The 18318-nt window shown below is 31.6% G+C and overlaps 1 protein-coding gene across 2 annotated transcripts in view; it reads right to left on the bottom strand.

Moving 5' to 3' along the window:
- The window catches only part of AsnRS (asparagine--tRNA ligase), a 66286-nt gene that overhangs the window by 14461 nt on the left and 33507 nt on the right, over positions 1-18318 (bottom strand). For both annotated transcript variants that reach the window (XM_035370459.2, XM_035370460.2), the window contains 3 exons: positions 13313-13399; positions 9266-9322; positions 5657-5812 (listed from right to left, as the gene is read on the bottom strand). In XM_035370459.2, coding sequence (XP_035226350.1) covers positions 5657-5812; positions 9266-9322; positions 13313-13399 — 300 coding nt within the window. The remainder of the gene's footprint in view (positions 1-5656; positions 5813-9265; positions 9323-13312; positions 13400-18318) is intronic.

Raw genomic sequence — 18318 nt, 5'->3', positions numbered from 1 at the left:
TTTTATTACCAAAAGTAATGTACAATACAGGTTATTTCTCTACATAATTATCTTGACGATTGAGGCATTTGTCATATCTGTGAACAAGCTTTGCAATACCCTCTTCATAAAATGTCCCCGTCAATGATTGGAAGTGAGTTGTGATGGTTTCTTTCAGCTCCACATCATTTTGGAAGCGCTTTCCGCCAAGCCACTGCTTCAGTTCAGGGAACAGATGAAAGTCACTAGGCGCTAGGTCGGGACTATACAGTGGATGTTTAAAAATGTCCCATTGAAATTGCTGAAGGAGCCATTGGGTTACACGAGCGCTGTGAGGACGGGCATTGTCGTGCATCAGAACAATTCCAGAAGTCAAGCATGCCTCTTCATTTGTTTTTGAATAGCTCTCCGTAAGCATCGCAAAGTTTCACAATACGAATCTGCATTAATTGTTGTTCCAGGCTGCATAAACTCCACAAGCAACACAACTTTTTGGTCCCAAAAAAAATCAGTTGCCATAACCTTACGGTTGTTAAAGGTTCGTTTGAATTTTGTGGATCTCTTTGGAGAATTTGTGTGCATCCATAGTTGTAATTGTCATTTCGTTTTGGGCGTGTCATATTGAACCCATGTCTCATCACCTGTCACAATGGATTTCAAAAACTCTTCTCCATCAGTATTGCAACGGTCAAGAAACTCAAACGCTGCAACCATTCGGGGAGTTTTGTGATCGTCAGTCAACATCTGTGGGATCCAGTGAGCGCAAACTTTTCTGTTCAGTAACGATACAGGGAAGATCTTGAAACTTCCAGAAAATTCATCAATAATTCACTTATGGTGAACCTTCGATTTTGCTTAACCGCTTGGTCAACTCGTTGAAAAATGTCGTCTGTAGCGACAGACTTACATCTAAGCCCCTTCCCCCCTTGCTTTCCATGCGCATATTTTTCAAGATAGCTATAAAGCAGGTTTGCATGTGTGCATTTAGCATAATTTAATGATTCATATACATGTTAAAAAGTTTTGTAGTATCACATACAGTACAAAATCCGTAATCCGGATGTCCATTAGCTGGAATGATCTATAATCCGGATCTCAAAGCCACAAACTTTTTTTTGTGTGTGTACGCTTTACATATGCATGTAATGTGTTTATGCATGCACATTTATTGTTATACATGCACGTTTAATGTTTATTAATCAGCTTTTTATCGTGAACACCTACCGGCTGATAGCCTATTAATTGGCTTTTTCCGCCAATGACTATTGACCAATAGCTTATTCATGTTTTTTCCCCCCGGGGCTACTTAAAAATAGCCTATCATTCAGTAACCATGGCGATAAATAACAGGGTTGCCACTCAAACAGGAGAATGAAATTCTCTGACTTTTCCAGGTTTTCCAGGTATGTTTCGAGAAAATTCCAGTCTATCCGCATAATGTACGTTGGCTGTGCTAAGAGGTCAATTAATTATGGTATTACTTGTACTGTGTAGCAAATTCACTTAATTATTCAATAAATCCCAGAGGACATTTATTCTTAATTATTCTTGGTACACTTTGATAATTTTGTTTACTTTTCCACTTAAGAAACTTAATAAAATTTAAGATATATACATTGGATAACAATTGTACGTTTTATTTAATTATTACTCATGATCATCACCAGTTCAACATGAGGCTAATCCGTTCTTATAAATCACAACGCAATGCTAAAAGTTAGGTTAGATTTTAGGTAAATTTAATTTGTGTGAGGTGTCTTCTTAAAAGGCACCTTAACACTTGAAAACACAAATATAATTATAATAGGAGTTGTTTTCTCCACTGAAGATTGAGATTAGAATCTTCCCAATCTGGAATAAAATAAGGCTTTTTTTTTTTTTTTTTTACAGACATTCTGCAGCTAAATGAAAGAAAGAAATCTATTTAATGATATTTTTTTACTAAATTGAGGTATTTTATATTTATTTCACAGCATACATAAGGAAAAAATATGTGCATTAAATTTAATGATGTCATCATACTGCTAGGATTAATTTCAGGATTATGCCAGAGTAAATTTCCTGAAATTTGGAAATATTATTTACTAATGATAAATAAATTTAGAGGGAAGAAGCAACATTAAATGATATGAATAACATAAAAATAAAGATAATTACTTAAAAATTGAATTAGAATAATCAACGATATTTTTAGCAAATATAGTTATATTCCATGGTTAGCCTAGACGACTGATTACTATTTTTTTATTTTACTGCAAAATGACAAGGTATTTATTAAAAAGAAAAGGAAAAAAAAAAAGATTTTGCGGTAAAATCCTAGTATACGGTACGGCCTTCGCACGATTTTGAACAAAAGAACAAAATGACTCGTTTACTGCACATCATCATGTCGCCAAATCCTGCTGTACCATACATGGAGATTATTCTAACCAAAGAACGTTTATGTAAAGAAGAAAAGGTTCCATACACGTAAATGCTATTACGCGGCTAGAAAGCGGAGGGAAAATTCGCCAAGGCCAGAATTTCCCTCTCTGCGATGTGTACAGGAAATTGAGAAACACGTGTTAAGAAGAAACGTTTTTTGACAAAAAAGAAAACTACGAAAATCCGTTTTTAAATTATTGCGAAAAATCCAAGAAGAAACGTTTTATCAAAGAACGTTTTTTCTTGGATTTTTCCCAATAATTTTAAAAACGGATTTTCGTAGTTCCCCCCCTCAAAATAACTAATCCATGAATTAATTTACTTGCCCCAAAACGTATTTTCTTATCCTTTAGAGTTTAAAGAAATTTTAAACGATATTCATTTTATGAATTCTTGATAACGTGACCTTCGAACATTGACACCGTTTTCGAGCTTTGGCGACAGATATATCGCGCATGCACAGCTGTTTCCCTCTATGGTGGAACGGAGCCACGTCTGTTGCAGAGAGGTTTTCTTTCTTTACAATACATATTTTTTTATTCTAACCTTCATGGTACCGTTGGTCATGGTTCAAAACAAAACCCATTTTGTTTTATACGAGAACAGGTACTTTCTTTAGTTCATGCACTGCACATGCGATTCTCGAGGTTACTGGAAACCAAAAGTTGCGGGAAACTTGATTTGCCTTTCTAAAAGACAATTAAATTGGAGCTGCGAAAATTCGCTCTATTCCAGCTGCCTGAATGACACTCACGTGATACACAATTCGCCAAAAAAGTTATCTCTTCCGACGTCAGCGCAAAACTCGCCTTTTGCGGCGGGATCGTTGTATGAAATTCCCTGACTTTTCCAGATTTTGACTAAAACACTTAAATTCTCTGACTTTTCCCTGAATTTTTTGGTCAATTTTCAAATTCCCCAACTTTTTCCAGTTTTCCCAGTTTTCCAGGTAGCGTGGCAAGCCTGAAACAATTGCCATTTGCTTTATTAGGGAGAATCTGCGGCCGATTGGACGTCTGTATGCTTTTGAACCACTAGCAGTCGGTTAAGTGTTAACACGAGATGTGAAGATCAACTGAAAGAAAACATAAGAGTATTGTATTTAAAACATATATACACAGATTATCGTTTGATTGAGATATTAGACCAAATATTTAGCATCATACATACTGCTTGATTAACTAAACAATCGCCGCATTTCTCTATTTTTTCTTTAAATATGTTATTAAACAATTTACCACATAAATCACTTTTAGATGGGAGCTTATATCCAGGGTACTATATCTCCATTAATTTTATGAAAAGAGGATTTTCTATACTGCAAAATGGTAAATCTGTAACAAAAAATTTACCAACATGATGACTCTTTCAGATTTTTTATACACATACATTACAAAATATGTACCCAGATCATGCATCATGTGTTTTGAATTTGTGCACTAATCATCAGATTTAGACTTGAGACTAGACTAACAAGGAAATGACATACTTTCTCACATTGTAGTGGCATGGTTTGCTTAATTTATTATAAACTACAGTAAGACCCTGCTTAACGTGGGGGATAAGTTCCATCAAAGTAGAGCGTAATGCGAAACAGTGCTAAACGAGGCTATTTTAACATGTAAATAATTGGGTTTGGGGAAGATAGATAGAAAATTGGTTAGGTATTAAATTTAATGTTTTTTTAATAAAAATAAAACCAAACATTTATTTCTTACAAAAATAAAAACAATATAAAGGAATAAAATTCTCAGTCAGGTCATTCAGTCTATTCTGTGTTTCCAATTTGCTGCCTTTTTGTCAAGAAGGCATTATGATAGACTGTCTTAATGGCATATTGCATTCAATTTCATCGTCAATCCATATAGACAGTTGCTTTTCCATTTCCTCTATAATGTTATTTTTAGAACGGGTAATTCTAGTTGCAGAGCTTGACGTAGTTGCAGTTGTCGATGACAGTATTTTTTCTTCATCCTTAAGAATTGTCCTTTTTGTTGAAGTTGTCAAATTCAATTCAGCACTAATTTGAGATTGATGTTCACCAGAATCTAATCTTTTAATCACTTGCATTTTGGTTTCCAGTGAAATGCTTTTCTGGTTGATTTCTTTTCTTGCTTTTTATTATCACCCATGATAAAAACTAAAGATCATAATATTTGTCACTGTATTAATTGTTATGGTATTACATAAATTTATACTTACAATAATGTTAACAAATGTTTCAAATGAAAAAGATGCGTCCGTACAGCACCGCACCAAACAAGAACCACAACTACACTATTTCTGATATGTTATTTGGAAACCTAGCACAGCACACAATTTCGGGGGATTCCCATAGTGCTGCGAGCAATTTCGGAGAATCCCCAAGCTGAAATAAAAGAGCGCTAAACCAAAACAGCGCTAAACGAAACAGCGTTAAGCGGGGTTTTACTGTATTTTATTTTTTCAAACAGCTTCTTTTTTATGTTCGGTAATTAAAAAAATCTCTTTAAAAGCATTATATGTTATTTTAATCTTTTATTTTAAAACATTTCCCATATTTAAAAAAATATAAACGAACATCCTATTTTAATCGATGATTTTTAAAAAATCCTGGTGACATTAAAATGATTTAAATCACAGATTTTAATCATCTGATCAAATTTATTGATACCCTAGTCAAAACTTAATAAGTAATCACCATCATGTGACTAAAATAATGCTAATGTTAAAAAATACAGTTTATCTAAGTATCATGGAAGTTGCAGGGCTAAAAAAATAGTATGGTAATTACAAAAATTAAATGAATTTTTTTTCCCAATGGCAGATTGTGAACAGTTACAGTGTAACACAGTCCATTAATCTATACAAGGCCAGATGTGGTGGTCTCTTTATTATGAAGGCACCTAATAGGTGGGCCACCATCACCTCCTATGAAACAACCATGCCTTCTCCGGTATCGCAGGCCTTTCGGTATTGCAGTCAGGCTTCCCTAACCACTATACCGTCTGAGCGGCTATGAAATTAACTTTACAAAGCCAAAAAAAGATCCCAGAACACCAGTTACTAGTTAAATTACTGAAAACAAAATGAACTCATTATTTTTGAATTAATGATGTAAATGGTAATGATCAAGTTAATGATTTGGTGTAATAAGTATGCTCTGAATTTTATGCTATGAATTATTCGAAAAAAATTATATCATAATCTTATTCAAAATGGCAAAATAATTCCAAATAGGCATATGTTTAAAAGAAATTATTATAAAACTTACCTCTTCCCCAAAGAAATCTAATTTGAATAAAGTAGAACCACCTTCTACTTGAGCCTGAACAAGAGTTGGTGGTGTAACTTCTACGTAGTTGTTATGAAAGTAGTGGTCTCGAAAGCACCGCATAAGATAAGATCTAACGGTTACAATTTTTGACAACTGCAAAGAAAAGTATTTGTCATAAATTATGCAAGTACTTGAATTCCTAAGAAAACATGGTTAAAAGTAAAAATATCATTTTATTGTTTATGGGGTGCTAACTGCCAAATATATGCCAAAGCATCAAAAGTGGTAGCTTGTTATTTAACACATGCAAATGCTAAAGCTGTGCGTAATGCCAAATTTGTACAATTATTTTTTTTTAAAAGCAAAAAAAGACTACTGCATACATAAGAAGGACAACATTTTTGTTCACTCTAAATACACAGTGACCTGTATTTGATTTAAAAAATCAATCAGAGAATAGCACAAATTCAGTATCACACTCAGCACTGACAATCAGCACATGAAATCTATTCATTCTTTTATATAGTCATATAGTCATTCTTTTCATGAAGCTTCATGTATTATTAGGGTTTCCACCATTTAGTTACACTTTATACCAGAATTTATCAGGGTTCATAGCCACATTTTAGATAAAAAAATAAGCACCTATAAGCACTTTTCAAGCACATTTTAAGGAAAAAAATAAGCACCTGTCTAATTACATTATACACAACTGCACAACCTTAAACATTAGACTAGTAATTTAAAATATGAGAAATGCAGTATTTATTAAGATAGAATAAGCATTACCTCAACCATGGAAAATAATTACTTTTTTTTTTTTAATTTTAAATAACAGTTCAATTTTTACAGAACTAGTTTACAATGAGAGGGAAAAAAAAAAAACTATGCAGAACTAAACTATATTACAAGATTTAATGATGAAATTTCAGTTCAAAATAGAGAAAATAAATAATAAAAAGGCATATTTATTGTATTCGCTTGGAACCTAATAATAAATACAATTTATTTTTCCACTCATATCGATATTTAAATAATTTAAATCTAAATTCTGAACATTTTCTAAATTTTCATTGTATATCAGTTTTCCCTTAACAGATATTGCAAGCAAAGTAATTTAAGTAAAAAAGACAAACATTTCTGAAATCAGAAGACAGAAATTTGCTTCATGCAATCATCCTGTAACAGTAAAAGCATAACTAACCCGCATACTTGGAAATTGGCAAATATTCGGACAGTCGAGTGTAACTTGAAAAAGGGAAGCGGAGGGGGGCCTAGACTGTAGCCGCTCTTTAGATTTTTCCACTAAGTAAATGCTTTTGACATTTCGATATGAACATCATATAAAAATAAACCAATGGAACTAAAAAATATTCTGTTTAGCAAGCACGGTAAAAGAATAAACTAAATAACTGGGGAGTTTTTCATTCTAATTTTCAACAGACGGCATTAAATTTCCGGAATAGAATCATTCTTCGCTTGGGTTGGTAGACCGCAGAACTTTTAGTCCTATTCAATCCAGATTGGAAATAACTAAAAAAAAAAAAAAAAAAAGTCTGTTGCTAGTTTTCCAGCGAACTGTAACAGTTTCAATATTCGGAATTTTGCGGAGAAAGGAGAGAACCTCCCAATCTTCGTACTGTATAATGTATTGGCCAAAAAAATGAAATTATTTTGACTATTCGATTACTTTCCCTTTATTTAAGCCATTCCGAATATTATTCCTAAAAAGATAATCTGTGTTAAAACACAACCATTTTTGGAAGTTTATTATACTTCAGCAGTTACTGCAACTATGTTATTATAAACATTCATACATATAATATAAGCATAATGATCATAATAAACACGTATATAAACTGACCAAGCGGAACGAGAATGCAAATTATTAAGATCTTGATAGAAATTCAAACGTGTGTAGTATTTGGGTGAAAGGAAAAGAATGCCGAATTTACCGGAATTTTCTACTGCTTTCGCAATTCTTTGACCAATAGAATGATGAGCACCTGTCTGTACTCTTCGTGCACACCAAAGGTTATGTTAACGCAGAGAAAGGGGGAAAAGCTATTTCACGGAGTATGATTCACCATCTGACATCACCATATTAGGAAGAAAAGTTGTTTATTTAGTTTTGGTTTGATACGGGGAAAAATAGAGCGTTCATTAAAAAAAAAAAGCACTAAAAGCAAAAAATAAGCACTAAAAACAGAAAAAAAAAAGGGCTTTAAAGATAAAGTAAGCACCTATAAGGGCCTTTATATTTTTTTTTCAAATATAAGGACTTATAAACACTTATAAGGACTGCTACGAACCCTGTTTATGTTCAGTGTTAAATGGCATCTCATTGATAGAAAAGCCACAAAAAATCAGTATTTGAAGAGAAGTGCTGGAACTATATCTAGTTTCATAAAAACTTTGAAATTATATTATTATTAATGTAGCATATTTCTTATATTAACTAATTTTAATGCAATGTGTACATAAAGTATTAGAATATTACAATAAAAAAATTAATAACAGAGCAGAACAAAGAATTCCAATATAAATAATTCTGAAATCCATTCTTCAATACTTCCATAGGTTGGCATGCCATAATGGCTAAGATATCATGAAAATATTTTAAGTAAATCTTTTTAATTTGGATTTCAAGTGAGGTGACAAGCATGGAGAATACGAAGAATGCTCTGGTATTATCTTATTTTACTTAGAAAAGGAATTCTTAAATCTGATTCACTGATTTCATCTAAATTCCACATAATCACAGAAGACTTACGCAAACAAACCACTAAAATGAGAATGCGCATCTTTAAAAAATAAACAAAAAATCTACACTAACATTTGAAACAATATTAAATGTCACATATTATATATACATTTTACACATACTACATAATAATATTAAACAATTTTAAAATGTCTGCTCTGTGCCTCAGAGAGAATCTATGGGCCCTGGTAGTGTGGGCCCTAAGTATGATAGAGCAAAACAAGAAAATCAAATTGATGAATAGTTATGTTATTAGAAAGAAATGCATATTTGCTTGAAATTAAAAAACAGTGCCATTTTGACAGATGTAATAAATAAATAAAAGATGGCAGCTAAAACCCAGATAGCTAAATCCCACTTTAAAAGGTAATTTTACAGCACAAAAAACTACTGCAAAAGCATTTTTTCTGCATGTGAAATATTATAATTTTTAAATGATGAATAAAGGCATACTGCTTAATAACTGCATTTACAATGCAACAAAGTGGTAATAGTAAACTTTACATTTCTCATTATTAGTGCATCAACCTATCATCTGATACAATTATTTGTGACAGCACACTTTTACATTTCTAGTTATTACAATGTTAAAGTAACGTACAATAATCATTAAGGAGGAAACATGGTTCACATTGTTTCAAGCATATATTTCAATAACTTGAAAGGTATTATTTATGCATAATGACACTGCAATGTAAATGTATTTGTTGATGTTCAAATAAACACTGAAACGTTATCACTGTATACCAACACATAAGTAACAGTATGCACTTTCAATCCATTTTATCAAATATATTACTAGAACATTTATTAATTTAATAACTAAATTTAAAAGTACTTACCGTTTCACCTCGAAGCATTAAATGCCGATTGTCTAATTGTACATCAACATGTGATTCCTAAAATTGAACAAATTTATATTATTATACCAATAAAATATTTATAATTCATGCATAGATAAGAAATTATTTTAATTAGCTAAATACCATGTCATCATACATCTGCAGAAAGGAAGAAAAAGTTCTGCAATTTTTCCACTAAATCTTACTCATAAAATTTAATTTAATCTTTTAATTTGAAATCACAATATTTTAGGATCTTACACTGCTTTAATAAAAATCCGATTACTTCAGATTAAATTTTCTGTCAACATAACTACGATTTAATTGTACATACTATAATCAAATTAAGGTTAATAACTGCAAATAAAGCAATTTCAATGATCTGGAAACTGTAGGCTTCAGGAAAAATTCAAATGAGTTGAAAATTAAAAAAAAAAAAAAAAAAAAAGTTAATATTAAACCAAGTTAACCAAGTTAAGTTAATATTAAACTGAGTATAAAACAGAGTTTGACAAAAATTTCGAGAGAATGAAATTCAAATATTAGGTTGTCAGAAATGCCATTCAAAATTTTTGTATGTTTTTCTGAGGCAATTATTTACATAGAGATCATCTAATAATATATTGCTCAATACCCTTTTGCTATTTCTCAGAGAGCTCCATGATTTCTCCTTCACAAAAAGACCTGTCTTTAATAGCAAAAAACTGACAAGGTCCTGATTTACAACCTCACCTCATTTGAACTGAATGTTAAAACTACAATAAATTTTGAAAACAGGAAACCAAGTAAACGATTGATAACACTAGGTCAGATGAATGTAGCAGTCATGGTAAAACATACCACCAAGCTCCAATGTTTTTTGCCTAGTAATCAAATTTGTATGCAATCTCATGTTGTCATGAAAGAACATAACACTTTTAGGATTAAAAAGCTATGACGGTTTCATTCAAACTGTGCAGCTGCCAAGAGTACACATTCAAATCTACTGATAGGTTGATAAGGTTCCTTGATGCCAATAGGTTGTTTGGTTCCTTGATAGAAGCTTAACATGACATTTACATATTATTATATATCCCAGCTTCTTCTGGAATATTTACTTGAATGATAGGCATTCAATGTTTCTGCAATCTCTCATATTCTGTAATGCAAGTTTGATTCAATCATGTCTTCTATTTTTGTCATCTTCAATCACGGTTGACCGCCCTGACCAAAGAGCACTGTTGAAATAAAAATCAATAGCACAAAATTTCAAGAAACATTTTTGAAAATGGTGTTCTCATAAAGCATTGTTACCACAAACTTACACAACTTTCCACCTTCAACTTGCAAAATCTTAAAAAAAAAAAAAAAAAAAAAAAAAAAAAAAAAAAAAAAAAAAAAAGTCCTCCTTTTTTAAGTAATAAAACTACAATTGTCATCTGTCAAATGATATAACAGTAACATAAATGTGAATGAGTCTAGTACTTCCAAAAATGAACAGTACCATCTGTTGAAAAATGCATCACGACTTCTTCAACAACCCAATTATTAAAGTTGTATTTATACTCTGCAAACTTAAAAATGCATATGCAATTTTAAAAGGTAGCATAAATCTCAAATTAACATTCCAAAATATTTTCATGAATTTAAATATGAATTATCAAATACAACTTATGCTCTGAAACTTAAAGGATTGATGTAATAGTATGCAAACCTGCATCAGGAAATTCACATGTGTACTTCGGGAAGCAGGTGTCCTTGTCCAATAAATGGTTTTCTACTCTTTTTTATGTTGGTAATTTTATTTTAATTATTTTGATTTCTTGTCAATTTGCTTTCTAAATTTCCCAAAATTCCTTTTCTTAAGATGTTTTAGTAATTCACTACTTTTGATTCATTTTTGTTTTTACATTACTATACCCAGGCTTATATGGATGACGAAACACAAATTGAGTAATTGAAGAGTTAGGTTTGGAGGCAACTTTTCCTTGATAAGATCTGTCTCCTGCCTGCTCAACAATTATTTACTATGCAAATCAATTTAGTCTTTAGAAATTTTTTATAAATTTTTTGGGGATTAAAACTTTTTGGAATATTATACATTTATTCATAGATTTTGATACTTGAATTTAATTGACATATGCTCTCAGAATTTAAATGATATTGTAGATTAGTTTGCAGCAATAATTAATCATTTATTTGTTTGCAATAAAAATTTCATAATTTAAAATTTTAATGAACTTTAAATTTGCTTTATACGAATAGAGAATGTTAGTTAAATTCAACAGACTTAAGCTGTTATATTGTATTTTTGTGAAGAAAGACAAGGAATTAAGGATGTGATCGCATGTTCTTGTGTCCTACTACCATGAGACAGCAGACAGTATCATTGTTGAAACTGGAAATTTGAATGAAAATATACTCCGGCTCAAAAAATAAGCAACAAAGATAATACATACAAACAACAAAAACCATTTAATGAATATTGAGGTGAAATTTGATCCAATAGGTTGGTGTAGCATGACTAGACCACATAGCAAAGAATAAAGCAAAGACATACAAAAACACGTGCATTACAACCATCACATCTCGAAAGACCAAATGGGTCAGGAGAATACAATGGAAACATCATGCTAATAATGGGTATGATACCCTCTAGCTGAAATCATACTTGACAATAGTAAGGCAAGTTGGCAATAGTGTCGTTAGTCGCTTGTTGCGGCAGTAGTGTCCATTCCTGTAGTAATTCATGACGGAACTCGTGAAGAGTGCCTGCACACTGCAACCTGCTATTCATTGTCCCAACATGTCCCACACATGCTCTAAGGATTCAGATCCGGTAATCTAGAAGACCACAGCAGATGTGGAATGGTTTCGCCTTACAGATAACTCAGCACCACACGAGCCCTATGTGGGCCGGTGCTATCATCCACAAATCTTGCGTTGGTATGCATTGCAGCGATAAAGGGATGCAAAAGAGGGTGTAGAATTTCATCACAATATAGGACAGCTGTGATGGAACCACTAGGAATCACGTAGAAGCCAGCAAAACTGTTCATTGCTATCCCAGCCCATACAAATAAGCCTTCTCCTCCATAACGGTCTCTTTCAATGATGTTTGGCTCCTAATAGCGTGTCTCTGACACTCACCATATTATTGCCCTTCAGGAGTGTTAAACTGCTCCCCATGAACCTCTAATTTTTTGCTCTATTCCTCATAAAAATATTCAAATAGCTGCGATCAAAGTAAACCTCAAACTATCAGCCAATGCTTTCCTGAATTGTTTCAAGGACTTTTATGAGTTCTAAGGCAGTTATTTTGATGAATAAAAGCAATGCCCTAGTATGTCCTTTAACATATTTTCTCTAGCATTGGATTTCAAATGTTTTGTACATACTTGTAATTTTCTTTTTAAAGTGCTCTAAAAACTAAGATGATACTGAATGAATTTCAGTAATTGATTTCTTGCTCATGTCAAAATTACATTCTCTAAAAATTTAAAATATGTTCATATATATATATATATATATATATACATGTGATATACCAGCTTTTGTCTGGAATAACTAGATTGATGAAGAAATATAGATGTAGTTGTAGCTTAAATTATCAGAGAAAAGTTTAAAAAACAGGATCTATTTATTATTGGTCAGGAGAAATAGCCGTTACAAAAATCATATTTCCGGAGTAAATAAAAAGAATTACTAATAACTTTTTGTATGAAGTTTACTGCATCATTACATTAAAGAAAAGACCCCGATATTCCTTTGCGAGTCGTTTTATAGCCTCTGGAAAGGTAGAGCTTTCAATAAATGTTGTCAGCCTCTTCAGCCATTCCAGTTCGCTTTAAATATCTCCAGAACATTCTATTACAGTAAGTGCAGAAAAGGCGAGAAAAACAACTTGACTACGGGGCTGTGGATTTAATTCCACGTACTTTCAAATAAGAGACCATCGCCATTAAAAATGAAAAGAACATACAGTTAGAATTTTAAGTGTATTCTTGACTATGGAATTTTATTATTACATACATATATATTATTATTATTTAGAGATGAAAATATTACCTCATTCAATACATTGTCAATACCGCCTGAAGGGGCCTCACCAACAAGCTGCCAGAAATCACACTGTAGTTCATGACCACCTGGAGCCTAAAAAAACTTAATAATTATTATTCATAAAAATGAATAAGGTAAATTTGGATTGACGAGTTTGTATTTTTGAATATGTTTAAGCATAAAAAAAAATCAATTTTGAATTACTTTTAGTCTTTTAGAAAATGTAATTAATCATGCTTTAAAATTATTCAATATTTAAATACTGTTGCAATTTTTTCATGCTTAACAGTTATATCATGCTTTAAAATTATTCAATAATTAAATACTGTTGCAATTTTTTCATGCTTTACAGTTATATAATACAAAGTCCGTAATCCGGACTCGTCGGGACTTCGGCAATTCTGGATTAGGGGTTTTTCCAGATTATAGATCATCAATTTAAATCTGGTAAAATGGTATGCAGAAATTATACAATTAAAAATATGAAAATGTAATTTATGAAATAAAAAGCAATTATGATCTAAAGGGTATCAAAATTTACCAAAAAAAAAGCTTAATATTTATTTGTTTACTTTATTAAACATTTCTTTCAATGTAAGTTGTTTAAGTTGCTTCAACTTTTATGCTAAATGTACATGCGTAAACATTAAACGTGCATGCGTAACAATAAATGTGCATGCGTAAACGCATTACACGCATATGTAAAGCATACACACACAAAAAAAAGTTTGTGGCTTTGAGATCCAGATTATAGATCATTCCAGCTAATGGACATCCGGATTACGGACTTTGTACTGTATGTGATACTACAAAACTTTTCAACATGTATATGAATCATTAAATTATGCTAAATGCACACATGCAAACCTACTTTATAGCTATCCTGAAAAATATGCACATGGAAAACAAGGGGGGAAGGGGCTTAGATTTTACAGTCACCAAAAAGGGCTCTTTTAAAGTTTAATATGGTTTATCAGTATAGATTATCAGTAGAGGTGACCCAAGTGGAATATTAAAACATTTTATTATGATACTATATAAAAACGATATGAGTAAACATTTATACTAACATGGGTATGTTATGTATATTTGAAAAGTGAAAAATACATAAAAATAGTTAATGTTTTTAATTAGGTATATCATGAATTAACCCCCCGAGCGTTACGGGTTTTTTCAGGAAACGACGTAAAAATAATCGTGTTTTCTTACCAGGTCTGTCGCAAAAGCGGCAAGCATTTTTACTCAAACTGCTTCAAAAGCGGGCCCCCCTTACCATGTGGATATAATTAAGCTAATTCTCCCCTCCGTTGAATTTAGCGAGTGAAATTAGTTTTTCTCCCTATGGTATCTTCGTCACGAGACTGGTTGCTAAAATAGTATTTCATCTCCTATTTGGCTACTTTATAATTTGCACACTAACACATATACTATATATTACTCGTACCTTAAATCAAGATATGTGCCGAATACAGAAAGTTAGTCAATATACATCAGTAAGAGAAACTACGTAAAATGCTTTAAAATTCCAGTTTCTTTAAAGAATTGCTTCGATAATGGTGAAAAATTAATCTTGCATTTTTTTATCCTTATTTTCTGAGGAAATACTTTTTAATATACAATGGGAATTTGTGAGAATTTTTTTCTCTCGTGTTCCAATTTTTCGAATACAAATTATTCGCAACTTATTTTAGTATTATGTTTATTTTTAATTTTCAAATATTATAAGTTTATACCAGTTTAAAGTGTTAGATTTAAATAATTCTTTAGATTGCATCATAAATTTATTAGTAGTTAGTTATTTATGACACCGTTTTGACTTGTGAGAAATAAATAAAGTATTGTAATCACGAAACATTTCGATTTTCATATTTCAAAGGAAATTTCCATTTTGAATAGTTCCATCACGATGTTTACACGTACGTATCTCGCATAACTTAACATAAAATGTTGAAATTTTATATTTGGGACTTATGACTAGTTTTAGCGCGACGTATGTCCGTACGTATGTATGCATGTATATCGCATAACTCAACAGCAGAATAGATGAAGTGGCTGATGAATGAGATCAGGCAGTTCGGCTTTTATACAGTAAAATCACTTTGGGGGTAGAAAACAAGTAAACAGCTTGGACAAAGGAGCTTCTTGAGAAAATAAATGTATTTTCGAGTTACAATGCAATTTCCTTGTAATTAGCTATATATGAGTTACAATGCAAGTATTTATATACTACGTGCATTATCGAGATGTTAATAGAAATCAAAAAAAATAATAATAATTTATTTGTAGCAAAATTGTTAACGATAGTTTTTCTCCAAGACATTTATGCAGGTGTGTATTCTTTTCATGAATGATGAAAAATAAGTTAACAGTTTTTCGAGCAGATGCTCCAAATTATACAGCTTTGAAGATTAAGTAATGAAAGCAAACTCTTATTTCTGGTTATGTGCTGAAAAAGATATTACCCTTTTCGAAGAAAACACCTAATAGCGGAATCTCCAAGTTGACTTAGACGTAAATATACCTCCAGGGGGTACTGAACTAAAAGCTTACCACCTTTGTACATTTTCTACTTTATATGGGAGACCATTACCTTTGTGCAAGGACAAAAAAGCATCCGCTATCTTTCTCAGTTCTTTCATTTTGTTAACTATGACGAGAAATGGAGCTGCCGTAAATTCTAAATTTATTGCTTCTTCCAAAGACTCTGATTTCAAGTTGTGTATTTGCCGTCTGTTAGTAATTTAAGCTACCCTGGCTTTAAATTCAGAAACATCCTTTCATCAGTAATTACAGTACATATAAACACAATATCACTATTTAAATTCAGACTTTAAAAACTTCATTTATGTTAAACTATGGAAAGCGCAATATATATATATATATAAACTGCTTAAATATATATATATATATATATTTAAGCAGTTTATTTCGTGAAAATTTATCACATTTTTCGTAGGAATTATTAAAACTGTTTTGCATGTAAACTATACATATATATATGTAAACACACATACAAAACACTGTGTATACATATGGTGATGTATGTTTGTGAGCATGTGTGCGCGTGTATGTTATATTTCCCTATTATATATCATATCAGTATTTTATTGAAAGTAGTTGTACACAACATTTAATAAAAAAAAAACTGAAAAGTATAGTAAATCTCAAAATGATAGTGCAATTATGAAACTGAATATTGCATGAAATCGAAAATTTATGTGAAGCTACTATGGAATGAAAATAAATTCTAGTTAGGTTTCACAGCATACAAATAACACTTTAATCTAACCACTTGAGTAAAACGAATGCCAAGAAAATATCCTGAAAATGTATATCGGGAAAAAAAAATCTCCGGAAAAGGCCTCACGGAAAATATGCACCTGGTTAAAAATATCGCTAGAATAATAAACAATGTAAATATTTTTATCAGGTACATATACACATGCACCTTAAAAATATTTGTAATTTTTATACTTTGTAGAGATATATAGAGGATTCTTTAGTATTAAATATATTTTTCATTTATTTATTACAAAATATTCTTTCTTACTAAAAATATGCTTAATGATTACATCGTTTATATATCCTAATTAATTATGAATATTTTTTTAGTTTTTTGTTATTTGTGTTTCGTTTCTGAGAATTATTAAAATTCAAGCAATCTGAATTTTACACAAAAATAAATTCTTTCCTTAGTGACAAGTATAACTTTTGCATTAGAAATTATTCATAATAAATGCAATCTTGCTTTTTTGCCAACAGAATGTTTTGGCTTATTTGACTACATCAAAGCATACTAGAGCTGTCTGCCTAAGAGGAGGGTCTCTTCGTGGAGGACTTTTTAAAGGTTAGGTTATTTATTTACGGCAAGACCTCGAGGGCTATCTGCCTAAGGGGAGGGATGGCTTCGTGGAGGACTTTCTAAGGGAAACTGGCTCGTATACACGTTACACATGGTGAAAACCACGAAAACACCCATGCAGCCAGCCCGTTCGCGGGATTTGAACCTCGGACCGAACTACCAGTGTTCAGCGACTTTACCACTCGGCCGCTGGTGGACCCCAGGACTTTTTAAAGAAACTGCTCATATATATGTTACATGTTACATGCGGAAAACTATGAAAACGCCCATGCAGACAGCCCGTTCTCTTAGAATCGAACTTAAGTCAGAACTCGGTATTCTGCGACTATTCAACGACTTTACCGCTCGGCTGACAGTGACAGAATGTCTGCTACCTATACATTAATCTACTACATAGGTAGATTTGTTTCCGAGAAATAGATGCGAAACAGAAAAGATATGCGAATCATATCCATCTCACTGAGATGAATGTGATCATTTTCAATGTACCATTTGGTAGTGCTCTATTTAAATGGTCAACGTGTAAATTAAGTGGGTGGCCAAATACCAGACAAGACATTTTTTAAAGCATAAAGATAATTAAATGTATTTTAAAAATTGAGTTTGTAATCAAGCTTCGCTATCTAGGAATAAGATATAGCTTGCAGTTAAGTTATATTCTTTCTTAAAAAAATATTTCTTTTGTTCACCTATTAAAAATAACAATCAGCAGCGTGTGTTTTTGAAAATATCCCTAAATGCAACATAAATACAAGGCAGATTTCTTTAGGGAATCCTTTACGAAGACATTTTACCACTTAGGTGGAAAACGTTTTGCTAAATTAAACTCTAAATTTACAAAGGCGATTTTATGAGAAAACAGAAGGAGGACTCTACACTGGACTAATAATTAGCAAGTTGCTCATCAGTGAAACATGATGGCAATCTTGTATAAAATGAAAATCAGAACGATATTATTGCAAATTCTTCAACAAAGCATCTAACGTATTGCAAATTAAAAATTTAAAAAAGCGTTCTTTATTTTGTGAGTTTATCTGTGAAACTATTTGAGAAATAACCTCATTTTATCTTGTAATATTGGAAAATATTTTCAGCTGTCATTATCTATCACAAATTAAATACTTTGAATGTAGATTCATTTTAAGATGTT

Source organism: Stegodyphus dumicola, chromosome 2 (genome assembly GCF_044657685.1).
Source record: "Stegodyphus dumicola isolate Sdum_Otavi_A_Nest chromosome 2, ASM4465768v1".
NCBI lineage: Eukaryota > Metazoa > Arthropoda > Arachnida > Araneae > Eresidae > Stegodyphus > Stegodyphus dumicola.
Note: the sequence above shows the minus strand (reverse complement) of the source record. Positions and strands in the feature narration are given on the sequence as shown.